Genomic DNA, 18,918 nt, shown 5'->3' on the forward strand with positions numbered 1-18,918 from the left:
TGTACCTGAAACCCTCACCCCAAACCTGGTGCAGACTCAATTGGCCAAATGGCCTCTTTCTCAAACCACGATATAATGAAAACCACTTAATTTGGACAGTTTCCTGGAATTATCCAGCATTGAAGAGGGCCATTCAGCCCATTGTAGAGTCCCTCTGAAAGAGCTCCAATTAGTCCCACTCTCACATTTTAATTGGTTACTTGGTATCCTGTCCAGACTTCTTTATCCTGTCCTTATTAAATACAAGGTTCAAAACAGATCAAAGACTATGCAGATTGGTAGTAAAAGTGTTGGAATGCCTAGCATTCTCTACCCTTTGAAACACTGACATACCTTGTAAAAAAAACATACTGTGCTCCATTGTGTTTTTACATACATGCCAACCATTGGAGGTTTCAGAATTTGTTGACAAGAATCAGTGTGCAACATTTCATGGAAATGGTTTGGTTGCTGTATATAGTGGGCAAGGTTAGAGATGTCAATAGCGAAGGGGATGGAAACTGGGAGCAATGTTTGGAGGGGAAGAGAATCTGGAAGTGATGCTTTTGAGCTGCAGGAGCATTTTGTAAAACACTCAAGCGACCAACAGTGACACGTAGAGTCAAGCTTGCTTCAGGTTTTTTTAATCCTCTATGTTCATGACACAAAGTTTATTTAATATACCATGTAATTAATACACCATGGCACTGAAATTATATTGTGCGATAAAGTGTTACTGTGAAATGTCTCGGCTAAAACCAATAGGTTAATGCCTTCAAACCCACAATCTCATTTTGTAATTTCAAGGCAGACAGCTGACGAATGATAAAAGATGTGAGAAATGGTTGAGAGCTTCCAGAGAATTCTAACATCAGGCTTCAGCCCAGAAGCACGTCACACAAATACATACAATGGACCCAGCGGGACGTATCTAATCGACAATACAGAGCAGAGTTATTCTGTGGTAAATATCTAATTCTCTTCCTCGTAGCAGAGTTATGGGAGACAGTATTGAGATAGATACAGATACAGCCTTTAATTTTTTAAAGAAGTCAATTAAAATATTTTTACTTTTTAAAAAAAAATCACATTTTATTCAAACTTGTATCAAAGTAGGTTACAGCAAATAAACACCCCGGGAGACATTCTTCCCAACAATCAACTATACAGTTTGTACAGAGTTTTCTCCTTTTTCACCCCCCCCCCCCCACCCCCCAAGAGACGAACAACTCCTCAAACACAGTCACAAACATCCCCCACCTTTTCTCAAACTCCCCTGCTGAGCCCCTTAACTCATACTTTATCTTCTCTAACCGCAGGAAGTCATACAGGTCACCCAACCATGCTGCTACCCCCGGTGGCGATGCCGACCGCCACTCCAGCAAAATTCCCCACCGTGCAATCAGAGAGGCGAAGGCCAAGACATCGGCCTTCCTCCTCTCCATGAGCTCCGGCTTCTCTGAAACCCCAAATATCACCACCAAAGGGTCTGGGTCCACTCCCTCCTCCACTATCCTGGCTAAGACCCTGAACACTCCCGCCCAGAATCTTCCCAATTTTTCACAACCCCAAAACATGTGCGTATGATTCGCTGGTCCCCGCCCACACCTCTCACATTCATCTGCTACCCCCTGAAAGAACCCACTCATTCTCGCCCGAGTCATATGCACCCTGTGCACCACCTTAAACTGTATCAGGCTCATCCTTGCACAAGAGGAGGTCCCGTTTACCCTTCGCAGTGCCTCACTCCATACTCCCCAATTGATCTCCATTCCCAACTCCGCTTCCCATTTCTCCTTGACCTTCACCACCCACTCGCCTCCCTGCTCTCCCAGCCACTTATATATATCCCCAATTCTTTCCTCCCCTTCCACATCCGGAAGCAGCAGTCACTCCAGCAGGGTGTATCCTGGCAATCTAGGAACCCATTCCAGACCTTTTGTGCAAAGTCCCTAACCTGTAGATACCTGAACTCACTACCCCTCGGCAGCTCTACCCTCTCCCTTTGCTCCTCCAGACTGGCGAACCCTTCCTCCAAATACAAATCCCTCCCCTTGACCAGCCCCACTTCCCTCCACCTCCTGTATACACTATCCATCCTACCCGGCTCAAACCCATGATTCTCACACAGCGGCGTTAGCACCGACATCCCTTCCACCCTAAAATGCCTCCTCAGCTGATTCCATATCTTCACGTGGACTGCACCACTGGGCTCCCTGAATACCTACACGGAGCCATTGGCAATGCTGCCGTCACCATAGCCCTCAAACTAGACCCCTTACAAGATTCCTCCTCCATCCTAACCCACTCTACCCCTTCTCCTTCCCACCACCGCCGCACCTTGTCCACATTCGCTGCCCAATAATAATGAAGCAAGTTTGGCAACGCCAACCCCCCCTGCTGCCTCTGTAGCAGGGTCCTCCCCACCCTTGGCACCTTCCCCGCCCATACAAAGTCAGAGATAATTGTGTCCACTTTCCGAAAAAAAGCCTTTGGTATAAAGATCGGGAGAGCATGAAAGATAAACAAGAACCTCGACAGAATATTCATTTTCACCACTTGGATCCTCCCCGCCAATGTTAAGTGCAGTGTGTCCCACCTCTTAAGATCCTCCCTGGCCTCCTGCACCAGCTTCGTTAAGTTCCACTTATGGAGCCCCGTCCATTCCCTCGCTACCCGAATCCCCAAATACCTAAACCTATCCCTCGCTACCGTAACTGGCATCCCCCCTAAATTAGCCCACTGTGCCGGCTCATTCACCGGGAATACCTCGCTTTTGCCAATTAAAATATTATTCAATTTTTGCAATCATATTCTCATGTAAACAATTGAAACAAATTTCTGTTTGAGACACTCAGATTATACACACACCCATTTAAACCAATTATTGAATATTGAAAAACATATTAGTATGTAGGGAGCTGTCAACATTCATACTGTTAAACCTCAGGCAGAGACCAGAGAGAGTTCAAAAAAAGATTGTGGACAGCACCATCTTCTGGCAACCCAGCTTCATGTTCCATTTCGAAACATGTTTGACTGGACAATCCCTATGTAAGAGATCCACATGGTTACCAGAAACATGGAGACACCTCAAAAGGATGAAGAGACATTTCCCAATTGCACATGATTGATAATTACAATCACAATGTCCAGAATGGTTATAAAAGTTATTGCATTTAGGAAGATAAAATAAATTGGTTGAAGGTTAAATGAAATCCTAATACACGCTGCACAGGTTACGCAAAGTACAATCTCCCTCTGCAAAATAGATGCAAAGAGCCGCTGGTGGAGGAGGCTGGGGAGGATTTTAAGACGTGGGGATACACTGCACTTAACGCTGGCGGGGAGGGTCCAAGTGGTGAATCTGAATATTCTGGGGAGGTTCTTTTTTAATCTTTCAAGCTCTCGATCTTTACACCAAAGGCCTTTTTTCAGAAAGTGGACACGATCATTTCTGACTTTGTATGGGCGGGGAAGGTGCTGAGGGTGGAGAGGACCCTGCTACAGAGGCAGCAGGGGGATTGGTGTTGCCGAACTCGTTTCATTATTATTGGGCAGCAACTGGTAGATTGCACCCCAGATCACTAGTGGATAATAAGTCACCAACCATTTGCCCTCATTGCTTGAGTAAAGTTCAACTTCCACAGACAAACAGCCTCTCCATCCATCAAAGTGGGAATGGAAGATACATCATGCATTGAGAAGTCTTCCTGTTGATCCTACAGTTGAGGCTGGATAAGTCAGCACAAAGCAGGGATCAAATCTTGGCCCTTCGGTTTTGGAAAAACATGACAAAACAAAGACCAGAAGCTGGATATCTCCTGCTGATTGGGACAGGTGCAGCAATATAAATCGGGCTTCACTTTGCGATGTTTGTTAAATACATCCCATTTCAAAAGAAGCACAAAGATATTCTCAATAAAACTTTATTTGCATAGTAGTTACATATACAAAAATGTACAAGGCATACAAAAATGTTTAATGGACCAGTACAGCCATCATGGACTACAAAGGCAGTCATTAGGCATTTAAAGATTAAAGATAAACTTCACAGATACATTGCCAGATTTAGCAGAGACATTTACAGTAAAGTATAATAACTTTAATGGAAAATTTGAATGTTTAAATTAAGAAATAAATTCTAAAGCTTTCCTACAATAGTGAGTCAGGTTACAGTGAAGTTTTCCCTGTAAGGCAAAGATTAAAATCAAGAGTATACAAGATTGGAATAGTTCATCTGCAGAAAGTATTTAAAGTTCAAAATAGGAGCGGGAGCGGCTCATTGGGTAGCTCTCCTGTCTTGGAGCCAGAAGGCCTCAGGGTCAAGACCTGCTCCAGAACCCAGCCTCTGGTGCAGGCAAGCCAGTGTGCATCAGTCAGATCCTAGCTTGGATAAATGGGAGGATTAGGGGTAGGAAGGGCATTGGCTGGAAAACCAACTGCCGAATTTAAAAAATGATGGGCAACCAATCAGCATCGAGGCGACCCCAAGTAACAAGGGAAAAGCAGAAGGAGGAGCCAAGCATTTCAAGTTCAATATAGTTAAGTGGAGCTTCAAGTTGTCCTGTAATGTGTAGGGTTCTACAAGTGCCCAACCAAGCATCAAGGGATGAACTCCGAACCGGAATATTTTTTGTCTGTAGTGTAACAGTTTTAATGATATCCAGATTATCAGGTTTGCCCATCAGTAAATTAACTGTGAGTCAGAAGTATTAAAACTCAATCCTGGCTGAGAGGTAGGTGTTCTGTTTAATTGGGGAACAGGGAACCAAGACGCCCTTACAAGATTCGTGTCAGACCACATTTCCTTCGTGAAGGCGAGCACCGATGAAAATATGATGCCCTGTAATAGGTTGCAGCGTCACTGAATAATGGAGAGATGTAGGACAGGGTGGTGGCACAAAAGACAAATTAACAAATTCTTGCAAATTAACTCTGGTTAGATCTTAAAAGTTGAACACTCTTGTTTGATTCAACACTTTAAATGATTTTGGGAACTATATTAATAAGACTATTTTATACTTGGCCAACGGCTTGCCCTTGTACTGCAGATCAGTCACATGACACAATATACACTTCAGGTCTTCAGTTGGAAAAATGCCAATAATTTCCCTTAATTGTGCGGCATTAGTTATAATGTTGCCATTCCTGCCCTCGGTCTACAGGGAATATTTAATTTAACTGATACAATTCAATATTGTGAAACTGCAGGAGCTCTATGATGCTTAAGCAAGCAACTCAAAAACAAATTGCAATAACATTTCTTGATTATCACTGAAAAGAGACAGGCTGTTGAAGCTTTTTGTCTTGCACTCATCACAATGAACACAAGAATGCCAAATTTCAAACCATCACAGCAATATACACTACAGGAGAAAAGGTTGGCAAGTCGACCTTCGGGGAGCTTATACTCCTCATTACTTTCGCCATGGCAACGCTGCGACCAGCGTTGATTTGCCAATCAATCTTTTCTCCCGTAAGCCAAACTTTTGTGATCATTTGAAATTGTGTTAGGCCTGTGCAAGACAAAAAGTTTCAACAACTTATTGCTCTTTTCAGCAATATTGAAGTAACATTTCTAATCTTACCTTTTTTACAGCACAAAATTTAGAAATAAAGCCCTACAAAAAGATCTGAACCAACTGGTTAAAGAGCGTTAGTGTCAATTATGAGACTTCAGGCATTTGGAGTAAAGTCTTTCTCTCGTCTTTAGCTGAAAGATAGCAGGACACAAAAGAAATTGATACTTGAATTCACGATCAAAAGTGAAAAGAGCGCATCGAAAAGGGAGAATGTATTTTAAACATTAGTCACATTCTACAGTGATGAACTGACTATAAGACAGCAGGTTATGCCACTAGGGCACCTGTACTGATTAGGCAGTTTATATAGCTGATCGGTCACAAAATGTCCTCTTCAACATGTGGAATAGTTAGAATACTTTATGTGGTTAAAGCACAGAGTTTCTGTTTTACAAAGGAATCACCATGGATATTGAGAAGCAGCTATACTACTGGTAATGTGTCCAGAAGCACAGTCAATGAAACCTGCCTCCTCACCAGAATTAGAGGCATTGATACAGATGACAAAAAGGAAAGAAAATACGGAACTTCATAACAACGGGGTAAGACTCGCTTGCTCCTCATAAACAGACACCAGAAACTGTTGGAGAGACTTCTGGCTGGTAATGCAGCTCGATGGGGACAAAGTGCTGTGGAGCAGAAATACAGAGTTAGAATCCAAGCCAATATCATTTTAAAAACTTCTGCGATCAGTTTCAGAGCTGCAGAGAAATCTAAAAAAAAAATTAAAATCGACTGCCCCTTCCAGTTCGACTCTTGGAATAAAGCTGAACTATGGAGATAGTTAGAAAGTTTTGTAAAGTTATTCAAATTTAAAAATCTGGTCTGAATATGAGCACTGATACAGGTTTGTGCCACTTACTCTGTGAAAGAAAATACAAAAACACCCAAGGTGGGGCATATACATAATATTCCTGAACAGTTATAACACAGCTCAACGGTCCAAAATTCAACATCTGCTATAAAAAGTCAGAACTAAAACTAGCATCTTTGCTTCACTCATTTTGGTCTCAGCTGATATGAAGATTAAAATGGAATTTGAAACTTGAAAGCTCTTCCGTTCCCCATGTAGTAATAATCTTCACTGTCTCAAGTAGGCTTACATTAACACTGCAATGAAGTTACTGTGAAAAGCCCCTAGTCGCCACATTCCTGCACCTATTCGGGTCACAGAGGGAGAATTCAGAATGTCCAAATCACCTAACAAGCACGTCTTTCGGGAGGAAACCCACGCAGACGGGGAGAACGTGCAGGCTCTGCATAGACAGTGACCCAAGCCGTGAATTGAACCTGGGACCCTGGCGCTGTGAAGCAACAGTGTGCTACCGTGCCATTTTAGAACAGTACAGCACAGAACAGGCCCTTCGGCCCTCAATGTTGTGCCGAGCCATGATCACCCTACTCAAACCCACGTATCCACCCTATACCCGTAACCCAACAACCCCCCCCCCCCTTAACCTTACTTCTATTAGGTCACTACGGGCAATTTAGCATGGCCAATCCACCTAACCCGCACATCTTTGGACTGTGGGAGGAAACCTGAGCACCCGGAGGAAACCCACGCACACAGGGGGAGGACGTGCAGACTCCACACAGACAGTGACCCAGCCGGGAATCGAACCTGGGACCCTGGAGCTGTGAAGCATTTATGCTAACCACCATGCTACCCTGCTGCCTAATTAGTCTAATTTTCTGAAAGCGATATATTTGTTGACAAGTTCTAATCACAACTATTACTGTATGGAAGATTGCCCTTTCTTTTCTCAGGAACAAAATTCACATTAGATCAAGGGAATATGCGGAAATCCCTCTTTAGCAGTTGTGGTACTCACCATAACGTCTTGTTGCTCAAGTATCTTGGCTACTGGATTGGTGAAGTTTCTTTCCCTCTTTATTCTCTGATCAGGTGACTGGAAGGCACGGGCGAGACAGCAGGAAACCTCGGCATCCAAAAATGCTTCGTGGGAGGGTTTGAGACAGCCAGGTAGAATCTTGCTTGACCTCTGTTTCATGCTGGCCCAGAGCAGGCTACTTCTGTCTGGAGGTCACAACAAGAGTTTGCAAGTTCACAGAGCAACTCTCTAGGTTCTCAAATTATTTCCAAAACAAATAGAATCAACTGTTTATTGGTGAACGAATAATTGTAACCCGAGTGTGATAGTTTTTGGTTTCAATAATGTCCATAACTTGCCCTTTTAGATTTCCCTTGGGGCAGAACCATTTCTAAATTGGACCCATGAACGGATTTTACAATTCATGGATACAAGTAGTGGGACCAAACTGCAATAGTTATTCATTGATCAATGATCAACTTTGCTCAGTCGATAACACTCACCTCCAGGTCAAAAAAGTATGGGCTGAAGCACCAGTCCAGGTGCCAATCTACCCTTGTGCTGAATTGCCGCACTGACACAGCTCGAGATACTGTGCTGAATGAAATGTTAAACCAAGGCTCCAGCTGCCAGTTTGGGTGGAGATTAGGGATTCATTAAATGTCCTGGCTAAAATTTCACCCTCGACCAGCTCCACAAAAACAGCACAGCTGGCTATTGCAATCAATGGGGTCTTAATTTGTGCAAAATGGCCGCCATGGTTACCGACATAACATTTTTTGCACTTGAAAAGGAATATTTTATATGTGAAGCATTTTGCGATGTTGACGACATGTACAATAAGTGCTACACAAATGCAAGTCTTTTTCAGTTTAAAAAATTCTACTTTTGTAGGTGCTATGGAACATTATAAATAATTCCACACACTCGAGGGACCTGCATTTCTCTTTCGAGCTATAGCTGTAGTGATGAACATGCCCAGTTTCTGCTGGACACTTTCAACTCAGACTAAACAGGGATCCAAGTCAAATGGGAAGGGTGCTTTGTATCTCACGCGAAAATATTCAGGTGATGGATATGCAATGTGATTTATTTCAGTACAGTTATTGGTGTGGAATTCCCAGTCACTGCCATTTTAATCCTTAATCACTTACAATTCAAATGTTTTCACTAGCTTAATAACCAAGTTTAAACTAACAATGGAACTCTAAACAGCACAAGCCATTTAATTTCATAGAATCCCTACAATGCAAGAGGCTGCCATTCAGCCCATCGAGTCTCCATTGACCCTCTGAAAGAGCATCCTACCTCGGTCCAAACCACACTATCCCCATAATCCCACCTAGGGCCAATTCAGCATGGCCAATCCACCTAACCTGCACATTTTTCAGGACTTGTGGGAGGAAACCGGAGCACCCAGAGGAAACGCTCTCAGACACGGGGAGGAAATGCAAACTCCACACAGTCAGAGGTCGGAATCAACCCTTGTCGCTGGCACTGTGAGGCACCAGTGGTAACGACCATGCCATCCCTGGTGAATTTAAATTCTGTTTTTTTTTTTAAAAATCGACAAGGTTGTCCAAGACCATAATTGTCTAGCTTAATATTGTGGTGCTGCTCATCCTTTCTGATTTGATGCCCATGACGTTCCAAATACAGTTCCTGTGGAACCTCTCCAGCTATTTAATATGTCTGGAGTAGGCAGTCCATACCTCACAGGCATATCGAAGGGTAGGTATTACCACAGCTTTTTACACAGCAAGTTTTGGTACCTCATTTCGTCAACAATTTCTTGCATAAACAAGCAAATGCTAAGTTGCTCTGGCAATTCTATTTGCCACCTTGCTGAGGAGATTATACTGTATTAAATACCATACAACAATCCTTTCATTATAAAAACTACCTTAAAAATCTACAGATATAAATGATTCTATGTTAAATAGCTCACCTATGCTTCCACTGCAAAAAGGGGATTGAAATTTCAACCCTTTGTCAGTTGTGTTCAAGCGTGAAGAGCTATGGAAAATGGGTGCGGGCAATGTGTCCATCACATTCAAAGCCAGCTCAGTAGAAGGAAGCAACATCTCCAACTGGCATGTTGCAGCCCCAGAAACAGTGTTATTCTGTATTGAACAGTCCACAAGCTTGGGTATTTGATTGGAAGTCAGAGCTGTACAATGGGAAGGGAGAACGTGTTTTTCAGCTTCTTGCTGCTTCAAGGCGGTGATGGTTGGTCTGCTTTCCAAGATGGCACCAGCCAAATTGGGAGGTTTTTCTGGAAGGACAGGTGCACTTGCTTCACACCCGTTTTCTGTGAGCGTCTCTTCAATCGCCTTTACCTCTTGCAACTCTTTCTGAAGTCTTTGTGAAAGAAGTTCAATGTTCTGTATAATTAAAAAGAAAAATCACAACAGTTCAAAAACCTGGAGGATAAGTGGAACTTATATGACGTAGCACTCCACTGTTAAATCATGGACCACACAGAAAGATGCAGACAGTGAAAGCTCAGCCATGGAATAATGAGGATTGGAGAAGGATTGGCAGAGAATTGAGCGGCTCTTCTGCCCGTTCTTTTAGCCAGGAAACAGCAGACAGAAGAGGAATATTAGCAATGGGAAATAAAAACAAGAGAACACTTTTGAAAAGAAAGAAAACATTCCAGTTAGTCCGTTGGGCTGAGGGAATTCAAAATCAATTACAAGAACTGTATTTGTTAGTGCGCAGCTATTTTTTAAAAAAAAAAGGGATGCTGGAGGAGAGATGTGGAACAGACAGTGTTCCATTCTCTTTCCCCACCCAACACCATCTGAAATTTGGAGGTGGGAGGGAAGAAAGGGAATCACGTTAATGAGCCGGTGAAAGGAGCAAGTGACACAAAGGCAACAAAATACTGTATTGTAACTAGTGTTTAAATTACAGCCATTAAATGCTTGTTCTTATACCTTTAACTTTACCAGCTTTAGATCAACCAGCCTCGACTTTGGTCTTTCCAGTTGTTCCTTTAAACTTGGTGTCTCTGCTGCTTTCTCTACTTCATTTGGTTCTTCTGAATCATCAAAAAGACGAAGTACTATCTGATCCTAAAAAAGAGAATGTCAAACCCCCATTACATATGCAGTACAAAATCTCATCATACCTTTACTTCAACGTGTTCCGATTCATAACTTAACTTGCACACTATTAGAGAATTGGGAAATATTTGTGGCCGTTCCTGAGAGTGCGCCTCCTAGTGACAGACAATAGACCAATGCTGAGGGTCAAAGTGTCAGCTGTAGGTTCATAGGTAGCACCCTCACCTGAGTCACCAGGTTTTGGATTCACATTCTGGGGCCAGAGTATAAAAACCTATGGTCACACTCCAGTTTAGTACTGAGGGAGTGCTGCACTGTCAGAGGTGCCATTTTTCAGATGAATCATTAAACCAAGGCTTCATCCGCCTGCTCAGGAGAACGTAGAAGATCCCATGGCATTATTTTGAAGAGCAGGGATGTTCTCCCCAGTGCTCTGGTCAGTTTTATCCTCAATCGTCACCACAAAAAAGAGATGATCAGATTGCTATTTGTGGGAGCTTGCTGTGCAGCAATTAGCTGCCACGTTTCTTATAATGCAACAATAACAACACTTCAAAAGCATTTCATTGTGCTTTGAGATGTCTGGTGTCAGTGTAAAACACTATATATTAATCCAAGTCATTCTTTTTAGCTTTGATTTCTGCCCTCCCATGTTTACAAGACTACTTAAAAGTTGTCGTCAAGACAGTTAACAATTTAATACAAGGATGTGCACCTAATTTGAAAAAAATAGGTAAACAAACATGACAATTCCTCTTTCATTTTGAGAATAGCAATTTCCACATTTTGTTGGAGAAGTGACCATGGACAATATTGGTTTTGGACAATACTTAGCAACCTTTTAGATTCAAATTATTGTTGAATATGACAAATTTAATAGAGGAAAACTCTCTGAACCACTTTACAAAGGGAGAGAAAAAGGAATGGATTCTACATAACACCATTAAGGTCGCACTATCCTTCACCTACCATTGGCAGATATTCACTGTCCTTTAATTGGTCTGAGGCATTATTTTCATGTGTTTTGCCCTTAAGAGAGTGAGCATTTGACCAATTCACAGGTTTGTAAGTTGCAACCTGTAGGAATGAATAAAGTTATTCGACAAAATAATCTGGAAAAGGTTTCTGAATAACCCATACATATAGGAAATGGGACATGACAAATTAGTAAGAATTTTCAAAGAATCTATGAAGATTATTAGCTGTGTAAGGATCCTCCTGTCTGTTCCCTTTTCCTCCTTTTAATTTCCGTTATTCTTCTGGCTGTTTCAATTTTTGTACGTGGACAGTTAATGTGCCCATGCCTTTAAGATGGCCTTTAATTCGAGTGGCTGGTAAACTGAGGATTGACCTGTGCCCTCAGGTTGCAAACAGTTGTTTATATTTTGGATCAGCAGATTCAAGGGAGGCAAGTGTTGACACACCGTGATGGACTTGGTTGTTGGCCAATGGTCTGTTTCGAATTGTCGGGCCTTATCAATGGCCCCCGCCGATTGGTCGGGGTTTTCTCTGGAATGTTCCTTCCTCTAGTTGACTGTTTTTTCTCTTCTACTTTAGTTTTGGGTCAGAAGCCGGAGGGTCACAGCCCTGATCTTTCGCTCATCTAATGGACAATTTCTGAAGATCCAAAGGAAAGATCCTTCTCGCTCCACAGCCAGATTGAACTGCAAGGAAATCCAGTCCAGCCACCAGCTGAAGGCAGGATCAGTTGTTTAAAACCCTTTTAAAATGTGTGGGGAACTCTATTCCAATCTCAGTAAGGCTGTTGGTCATTCTGGTGGAGTTGGAAACAAGAAAGAATTGAACAAGCCTGAGGCTATTCCTTTGTGTGAAGGCCCAAGTTGGTAAAAGTTAAAATGCCTCTCTAGAGGAAACCCTATTGTCTGTGCGTACTGACTGAATGCTCCTGCAAGAAGACCAACTCTAACCATACACCGGAGGCGTTGATCCCCAAGCCTTCTGGGAGGACAGCCTGTGGCAATGACCTGGACATTGGAAGCAAGAACACTCATCTTTCAGTTCATTTTAATTCCTATTGCAAGGCACATGGTAGCACAGTGGTTAACACTGTTGCTTCACAGAGGCAGGGACCCGGGTTCGATTCCCAGCATGGGATACTGTCTGTGTGGAGTCTGCACATTCTACCCGTGTCTGCGTGGATTTCCTCCGGGTGCTCCAGTTACCTCCCACAAACCCCGAAAGACGTGCTTGTTAGGTGAATTAGACATTCTGAATTCTCCCTCTGTGACCCGAACAGGCGCCGGAATGTGGTGACTAGGGGCTTTTCACAGTAACTTCATTGCAGTGTTAATGTAAGCCTACTTGTGACAATAAAGATTATTATTCTATCCCTTCCGCTCCCTGTGTGTGTGTCTGTGATTTGAGTAGAGTGTGGGTAGTACTAGATTAGCTGGCTGCTATGCTGTTATAATTATTGCATTTTCAACTTTGTTCCCGTTATAAATATTGTGTTCAACTTACAAGCCTGGTGGCTATAACGTATTTTAAAATTTTTTTAAATTTAACATAGAACATAGAACAGTACAGCACAGAACAGGCCCTTCGGCCCTCAATGTTGTGCCGAGCCATGATCACCCTACTCAAACCCACGTATCCACCCTATACCCGTAACCCAACAACCCCCCCCCCCCTTAACCTTACTTTTATTAGGACACTACGGGCAATTTAGCATGGCCAATCCACCTAACCCGCACATCTTTGGACTGTGGGAGGAAACCGGAGCACCCGGAGGAAACCCACGCACACAGGGGGAGGACGTGCAGACTCCACACAGACAGTGACCCAGCCGGGAATCGAACCTGGGACCCTGGAGCTGTGAAGCATTTATGCTAACCACCATGCTACCCTGCTGCCCTGGCTATAACATATTGAGCAGTCAAGGGGTCAAAGACTCTGCAAACTTTTACACAAATTATTGGTGAATTCACTTGTGTTGGGACTCTGGGGTGGGGGGGGCTGGAATTGACCGTGCACTAACCCTAACGTGTCATAACAGTAGTGACAGGAACACATTTAATAACTTATTTTGAAGTAAAATGGACTTGTGTGTGTTTTTTAAAAAAATCACACCATTAAGTGTGAACAATAATTTTGAATCAGTAATATAGTGTCCAAGGGGAAACACCATTTTATTTGTGTTAAAATCTTAAGACGGTACATTTGAACACTAATTCCTATTTTACTTCCAGCAAGTTCCTTTATTCACCCGAAGCACTTTCGTGTAAAGATGGTAACTCATGCGAATGTATTCTTTTACACTTCTCCAGTACCTCGCCCCAATGTGGATTCTTTATGTGATCCTAGACTGCAAGTATCAGTTGGTTCTTAACCTTTGGGAGTGGGACCACGTGTATATTTGTGTTCTAACCCAGTCTGTGCTGGGTTAGCTGATCTTAGCCTCAAAGTGACACTATAATTGACCTCAGTGTCCTGAATAGAAAAACAATGGAGAAGGGATGAGGAATGAATGAATGTGGCTGTGATAGGACCTCCCTGCCCTCCCAACACCCTCCCCCCACCACCACACACACATCTGACAATCAAAAGGCTTGAATAACTGACTATGCGAGGGTGAAGGTGAGTAATTAGCAAGAAGAGAAAGAAGAAATAAAACACGTGGCTGAACCTCAAGATTGAATGTGGACATGTTTCCAATTTCCTTGACTAGAACAGGCATTACATTTTCAGTTACAAATTTATCAGACTAATCTGCTACAATTAATTTCTAGGAAATCTAATACATAAACCACCAGTTCAAATGCAACCGTAGACGTGTACTGACCACACTTGAAGGGAGAGCTGGCATATATCTCAAATGCCATTGGTTTTGAGATGATGGAACCAGAGAACTGCTGAAGTGATGGTTAGGTTGTCGTAACACTCTGCTGGGTGTTTGCATTTCTAGATCTGAAAGAGAAGTTTTCACAATATTAGTTTCATCTCAGGCTGTTAAGAGTGATGACTTGGGTCTGTGGCACAGTACTTTCGATTTTTTCCGTCAGGTTTTAGTCTTAAGCTAGCACAAAGGATGTTGGTATCACTTCTGTGACAAGTGCAGGATTTTAGATATATTAGATTATAAACATTTGGCAATTTAAGGGTTAAAAGCCTGGGTGAGAGTGTGTTTGACTGCAGTTGTCATGTTTTTAAAAATAATCTTGTTTTGCAAGACCAGAAAGCTTTTAGGGCCAGAAGTGAGATGACCAGAGTTAAAAGCCTGGGCTAATGTACTGTTGTTTGACTTGGGATGGGGCTGGGCGTCCATGTGTTTTCAGCCTGAGGAGTTAATTGGTTTTCAGTTTGGGGAGATTATGTCATTGCTGGGTGGAGCCAAGGTATTCACACATTTTGAGAAAGCTTTTGGTCTAGTTCTGATCTGGCTACCCTTTTGACTACAAGTAAAGTATTTTGCTCTCACCGTAGGATAGTTTAAAAAATATATAGTATTTAAAGCTGTGCAGACTTGTCAAAGGACAAGGAAGAAGCTGAAACAAACCAGCTGAAACAACTTTCTGAAGACATCGAGCCAGAGTCTGCAGGGGTTCTAACAGGAGCCCAATCTGTTCTGGGAAGCTAGTCTGTGCCATTGGGATGTAGAATGGATTGAGAGCTGCATGTTTGTTTTTCTTTCTTGTTGTTTAATTGGAAAGGAGTAGTATTGTTTTAGGGATACTTGCAAGCTATTTTCGGGTGTAACATTGTGTTAATAATGAAGTTTTATTTTAAAATATCAAATACCTATTTCCTCGTGCAATCACTCTTGGAGCAAAGTATTTTTTCCACAGTCTTACAAAATAAATTCAAATATTGGGGTTCCGGTCCAGTATCCTAGCCACTGTTGGGATCTGGCCTGGAATCGTAATACTTCTGACACTGAAATCAACGATCTCCAGTGAAAACTTTGCGCAGTCACCTGAAGCCCATTTAAAGCTCTTCTTTGCATATCCTAACTTTCACCAAGTCTTGTGTGTGAAATGTAGTTACTTTGAATAATGATATTTATCCCAGTATTAAAGTTGAATTACTGGTGCGCGTTAAACAGAATGGAAGTTGCAGATTCAATCTTCTGTCTGCTGAGCAATTCCTGGCCGTTCTGCAAAAGGGAAAAGGTGAATGGGGAGTCACCACTAGGTCACTCATTCGGCTCCTAACATTCACCCCACTTGCTGTGACATTATCACATTGCTGCTTGTCGAAAACTGGCTGTGCACAAAACGGCTGCTGTATTTCCCAACATACACACTTCAAAAGTATTTAATCGGTTATGAAGCAGTTTGGGTGTCCAAAGGTCTTGAAAGGCACAATATAAATGCAAGTTTTTCTTTCAATCTACCTTGGCCCTCTGGTTTGAATGCGCCAGGACCTCCATCAGAAACAAATGTGGGAGCAACAGAGCGACAGGATTCACGAGCTCCATCCATCTGAAGAGAAAAATGAAAATGTTATGAAGTGATCGATTATTCATATTTCGGGGGTGGGGGGTCCTCACTTGTACAGCTGCCAGTAATCAATCTCATTTTACTGAAACCAGGCTGATTGGAATCAGAGATGGATTTGTAGACTAGCTGGAGTGGGGGGAAAATAACCAGTTTCCAGACATTATGCTCTTCCTTCCTTCTCCAAATTCTTCCTTAAACAAAACACTTTCACAATTTCCTGTTTAGCTCTTCAACATCCAAAATAATGGGAATTTTCGGAAGTCGATCTAATTTTCCTTGTCCGTCGAGACTATTGTTAGTATACTTTACAAATCAATTGTTCACACATGCCATACACTATTTCCCCTACTTGTGGATCACCAAGAGCAGAATTGAACGCAGAGTCTGTGTAGGTCCAGGATTTCAAACCCAATCGCGCAACTGCACACCCGTTATATTAAACCGATCTGACTGTCTCATTTCTTAGAGTGAAAAGACCCATAAATCCCACGCGATCGGTTTGTGAGGACACAGAACAACAAGATTGATAAATAGGAACTATTAGTTCAAAGAAGATTTCAAAAACCAAAGTTTGCTAAAACATGTAAAAGGTCAATTTAATTGAGAGACAGCTGATTATCTAATAGGCAAAGTAAGAGAACAATTGCTCCAATGTTGCATTTTTCACTTCATAGAATGCAACAGGAATAAGTCAGATTAAGTTTGTATCTCCCATAGGGTGATCAATCGGAAACAGTGGGGCTGAAAAAAGTGACTATAATTTCTCCCTCCTTTTGTGTTCCTGCATCACTTTATGGCAAACCTTATTCCGAAGTGTCGCTTGATGATTGGCTACTAGGAGTGAAAGAACACCTCTGTCACCACCTTAAGAAAGAAAAGATACCATCACTTCCATCAGGAATCTCTCAAATAGTTTGATGGAGATTGTGTCTGATATGAATAGCCTCATTTAATAAAGAACTTTACACTGTAACTGGCCACAAACTAGATTAGATATTCCTGTGTTCTGGGGGTGAAGGGAATTAAGTAAAGAAAAGTAATTTATAATTCACATCTCATCGCACATTGCGCGAGTGAGCCTGGTTGTTTTTTTTTTGTATGCCCACAGTGGAAACGAAATGCTTGTACAAACTATAGGTCTGCTAATTTGCAAGGAATACGAAGATGCTTGATGCACAATCACTACTATCAAGAGCCATATACAGACCAAGTTGACATCCAGGCCATCAGGTTTACACCTGGCTGATTTCTGGATTGAGAAACGATGTCTGCTGCTAAATTGGTTATATAGTCTGAGAGGCTGAAGAATGGTGCTTGGAGAACTTATTTCAGTTCCTGAAAGGGAAAGCAAATGGCCAAGTATTAAAATCTTTCAAAGCTAAAATAGAAATTTTCAGAAAACAGAGAAAATTAATGTACTTTTGTAGCACTTTTTGAACACCATAATTTGTACCATCATAATCATAGAATCCCAACAGTGCAAAAGGAGGTTATTTGGCTCATCAAGTCTGCACAGACCCTCCAAAAGAGCGCAGTACCCAGGACCATTCTCCTGCTCACCTCGCCCAACCCCAGTAACCCTGTAACCTACACATGCCCGGACACTAAGGGGCAATTGATCATGGCCAATCCACCTAACCTGTACATCTTTGGACCGTGGGAGGAACCAGAGCACCCAGAGGAAACCCACACAGATATGGGGAGAACGTACAGACTCCACACAGTCACTCACCCTAGGCTGGAATTGAACCCGGGTCCCTTGTGCTGTGAGGCAACAGTGCTAACCACTGTCTCAAAAAGATTCCCTTGGGTTACCTTTTTTTTTCCTGTGATAAACCTCTGTTGTGCAGGATGGGAGTCAGAACAACGAGCTCACCCTTCCGAATTCAAAATAGGATTTACATTCTTACCAGTCTGGAAAGTTGATCGGCATTATAAGACTAGCAATGGAAGGAGCAAGGACAAAGTGATTTTCTGTCAGTGATGCTGTGAATGCATGTACCAAACTAGTTTCAGAAAGGAAGAGCAAGTCTATAAATTACGTGTTCTCAAAAGGTTCCACGTCCCAGAGTACATTACACAAGATATAGCAGAAGAATTAGGCCATTTGGCCCATCCAGTCTGCTCCGCCATTCAATCATGGCTGATATTTTTCTCATCCCCATTCTCCTGCCTTCTCCCCATAACCCCGGATCCCCTTATTAATCAAGAAGCTATTTATCTCTGTCTTAAAGACACTCAGTGACTTGGCCTCCACAGCCTTCTGCGGCAAAGAGTTCCACAGATTCACCACCCTCTGGCTGAAGAAATTCCTCATCTCTAAAAGGATCACCTCTTTCGTCTGAGGCTGTGCCCTCGGGTTCTAGTCTCTCCTACTAGTGGAAACATCTTCCCCACGTGAAATGAAAATCGCTTATTGGCACAAGTAGGCTTCAAATGAAGTTACTGTGAAAAGCCCCCAGTCGCCACATTCGGGCCCCTGTTCACGGAGGCTGGTACGGGAACTGAACCCGCACCGCAGCCTCTTAGTATTCTGTAAGCTTCAATGAGATTAAAAAGCATACAAAATCAACAGCTTGGCCCCACTGGTTGTACAGCATATGGGGAATCTTTACAATTACCAGCTCGAGACAATAACATAAAAGGCACGAATAGCACCATCTATACAAGCTTGGTGCACATCAGTCTCAGCATCAGGCCACATCACAGTATAACCTCAGCACCTTCTCTATAACCATGGTCCATTGTGGAACACTGGTTGACCAATGCTCCTTTTCTGGATTGCTCCTAAGAGTAATCCCTAACTGAATTCAAAACTATTTGAAAGAAGTGCTTAGGCGTTTTTATAAATACAACAGGAAGGTGAGGAGGAAAAATATGAATTTAACTAAAAATACAAAATTCATTTTTATACAACAGCAGCTTTCTCCAATGCACAGTAAGAAGTCTTACAACACCAGGTTAAAGTCCAAGCGGTTTGTTTCAAATCATT

The 18,918-nt window shown here is 42.5% G+C and overlaps 1 protein-coding gene and 1 long non-coding RNA gene across 3 annotated transcripts in view; one reads left to right on the plus strand and one right to left on the minus strand.

The window, feature by feature from the left end:
• The first annotated feature begins 803 nt into the window (after positions 1-803).
• LOC119958149 lies at positions 804-12,632 on the plus strand. The gene is made up of 3 exons (XR_005458969.1): positions 804-943; positions 5,962-6,106; positions 12,025-12,632. It is a non-coding gene; the product is annotated as an uncharacterized LOC119958149 (long non-coding RNA).
• The window catches only part of LOC119958141, a 40,661-nt gene continuing 25,633 nt past the window's right edge, over positions 3,891-18,918 (minus strand). The window contains exons 8-15 of one of the 2 annotated variants that reach the window (XM_038786435.1): positions 17,134-17,261; positions 15,821-15,908; positions 14,270-14,394; positions 11,437-11,544; positions 10,339-10,476; positions 9,345-9,780; positions 7,397-7,602; positions 3,891-6,193 (exon numbers count right to left, since the gene is read on the minus strand). In XM_038786435.1, the coding sequence (XP_038642363.1) occupies positions 6,125-6,193; positions 7,397-7,602; positions 9,345-9,780; positions 10,339-10,476; positions 11,437-11,544; positions 14,270-14,394; positions 15,821-15,908; positions 17,134-17,261 (1,298 nt within the window). In that variant the 3' untranslated portion in view covers positions 3,891-6,124. The remainder of the gene's footprint in view (positions 6,194-7,396; positions 7,603-9,344; positions 9,781-10,338; positions 10,477-11,436; positions 11,545-14,269; positions 14,395-15,820; positions 15,909-17,133; positions 17,262-18,918) is intronic. The other variant, XM_038786436.1, reaches the window with a different exon arrangement.

This window comes from Scyliorhinus canicula, chromosome 28, assembly GCF_902713615.1.
Source record: "Scyliorhinus canicula chromosome 28, sScyCan1.1, whole genome shotgun sequence".
NCBI lineage: Eukaryota > Metazoa > Chordata > Chondrichthyes > Carcharhiniformes > Scyliorhinidae > Scyliorhinus > Scyliorhinus canicula.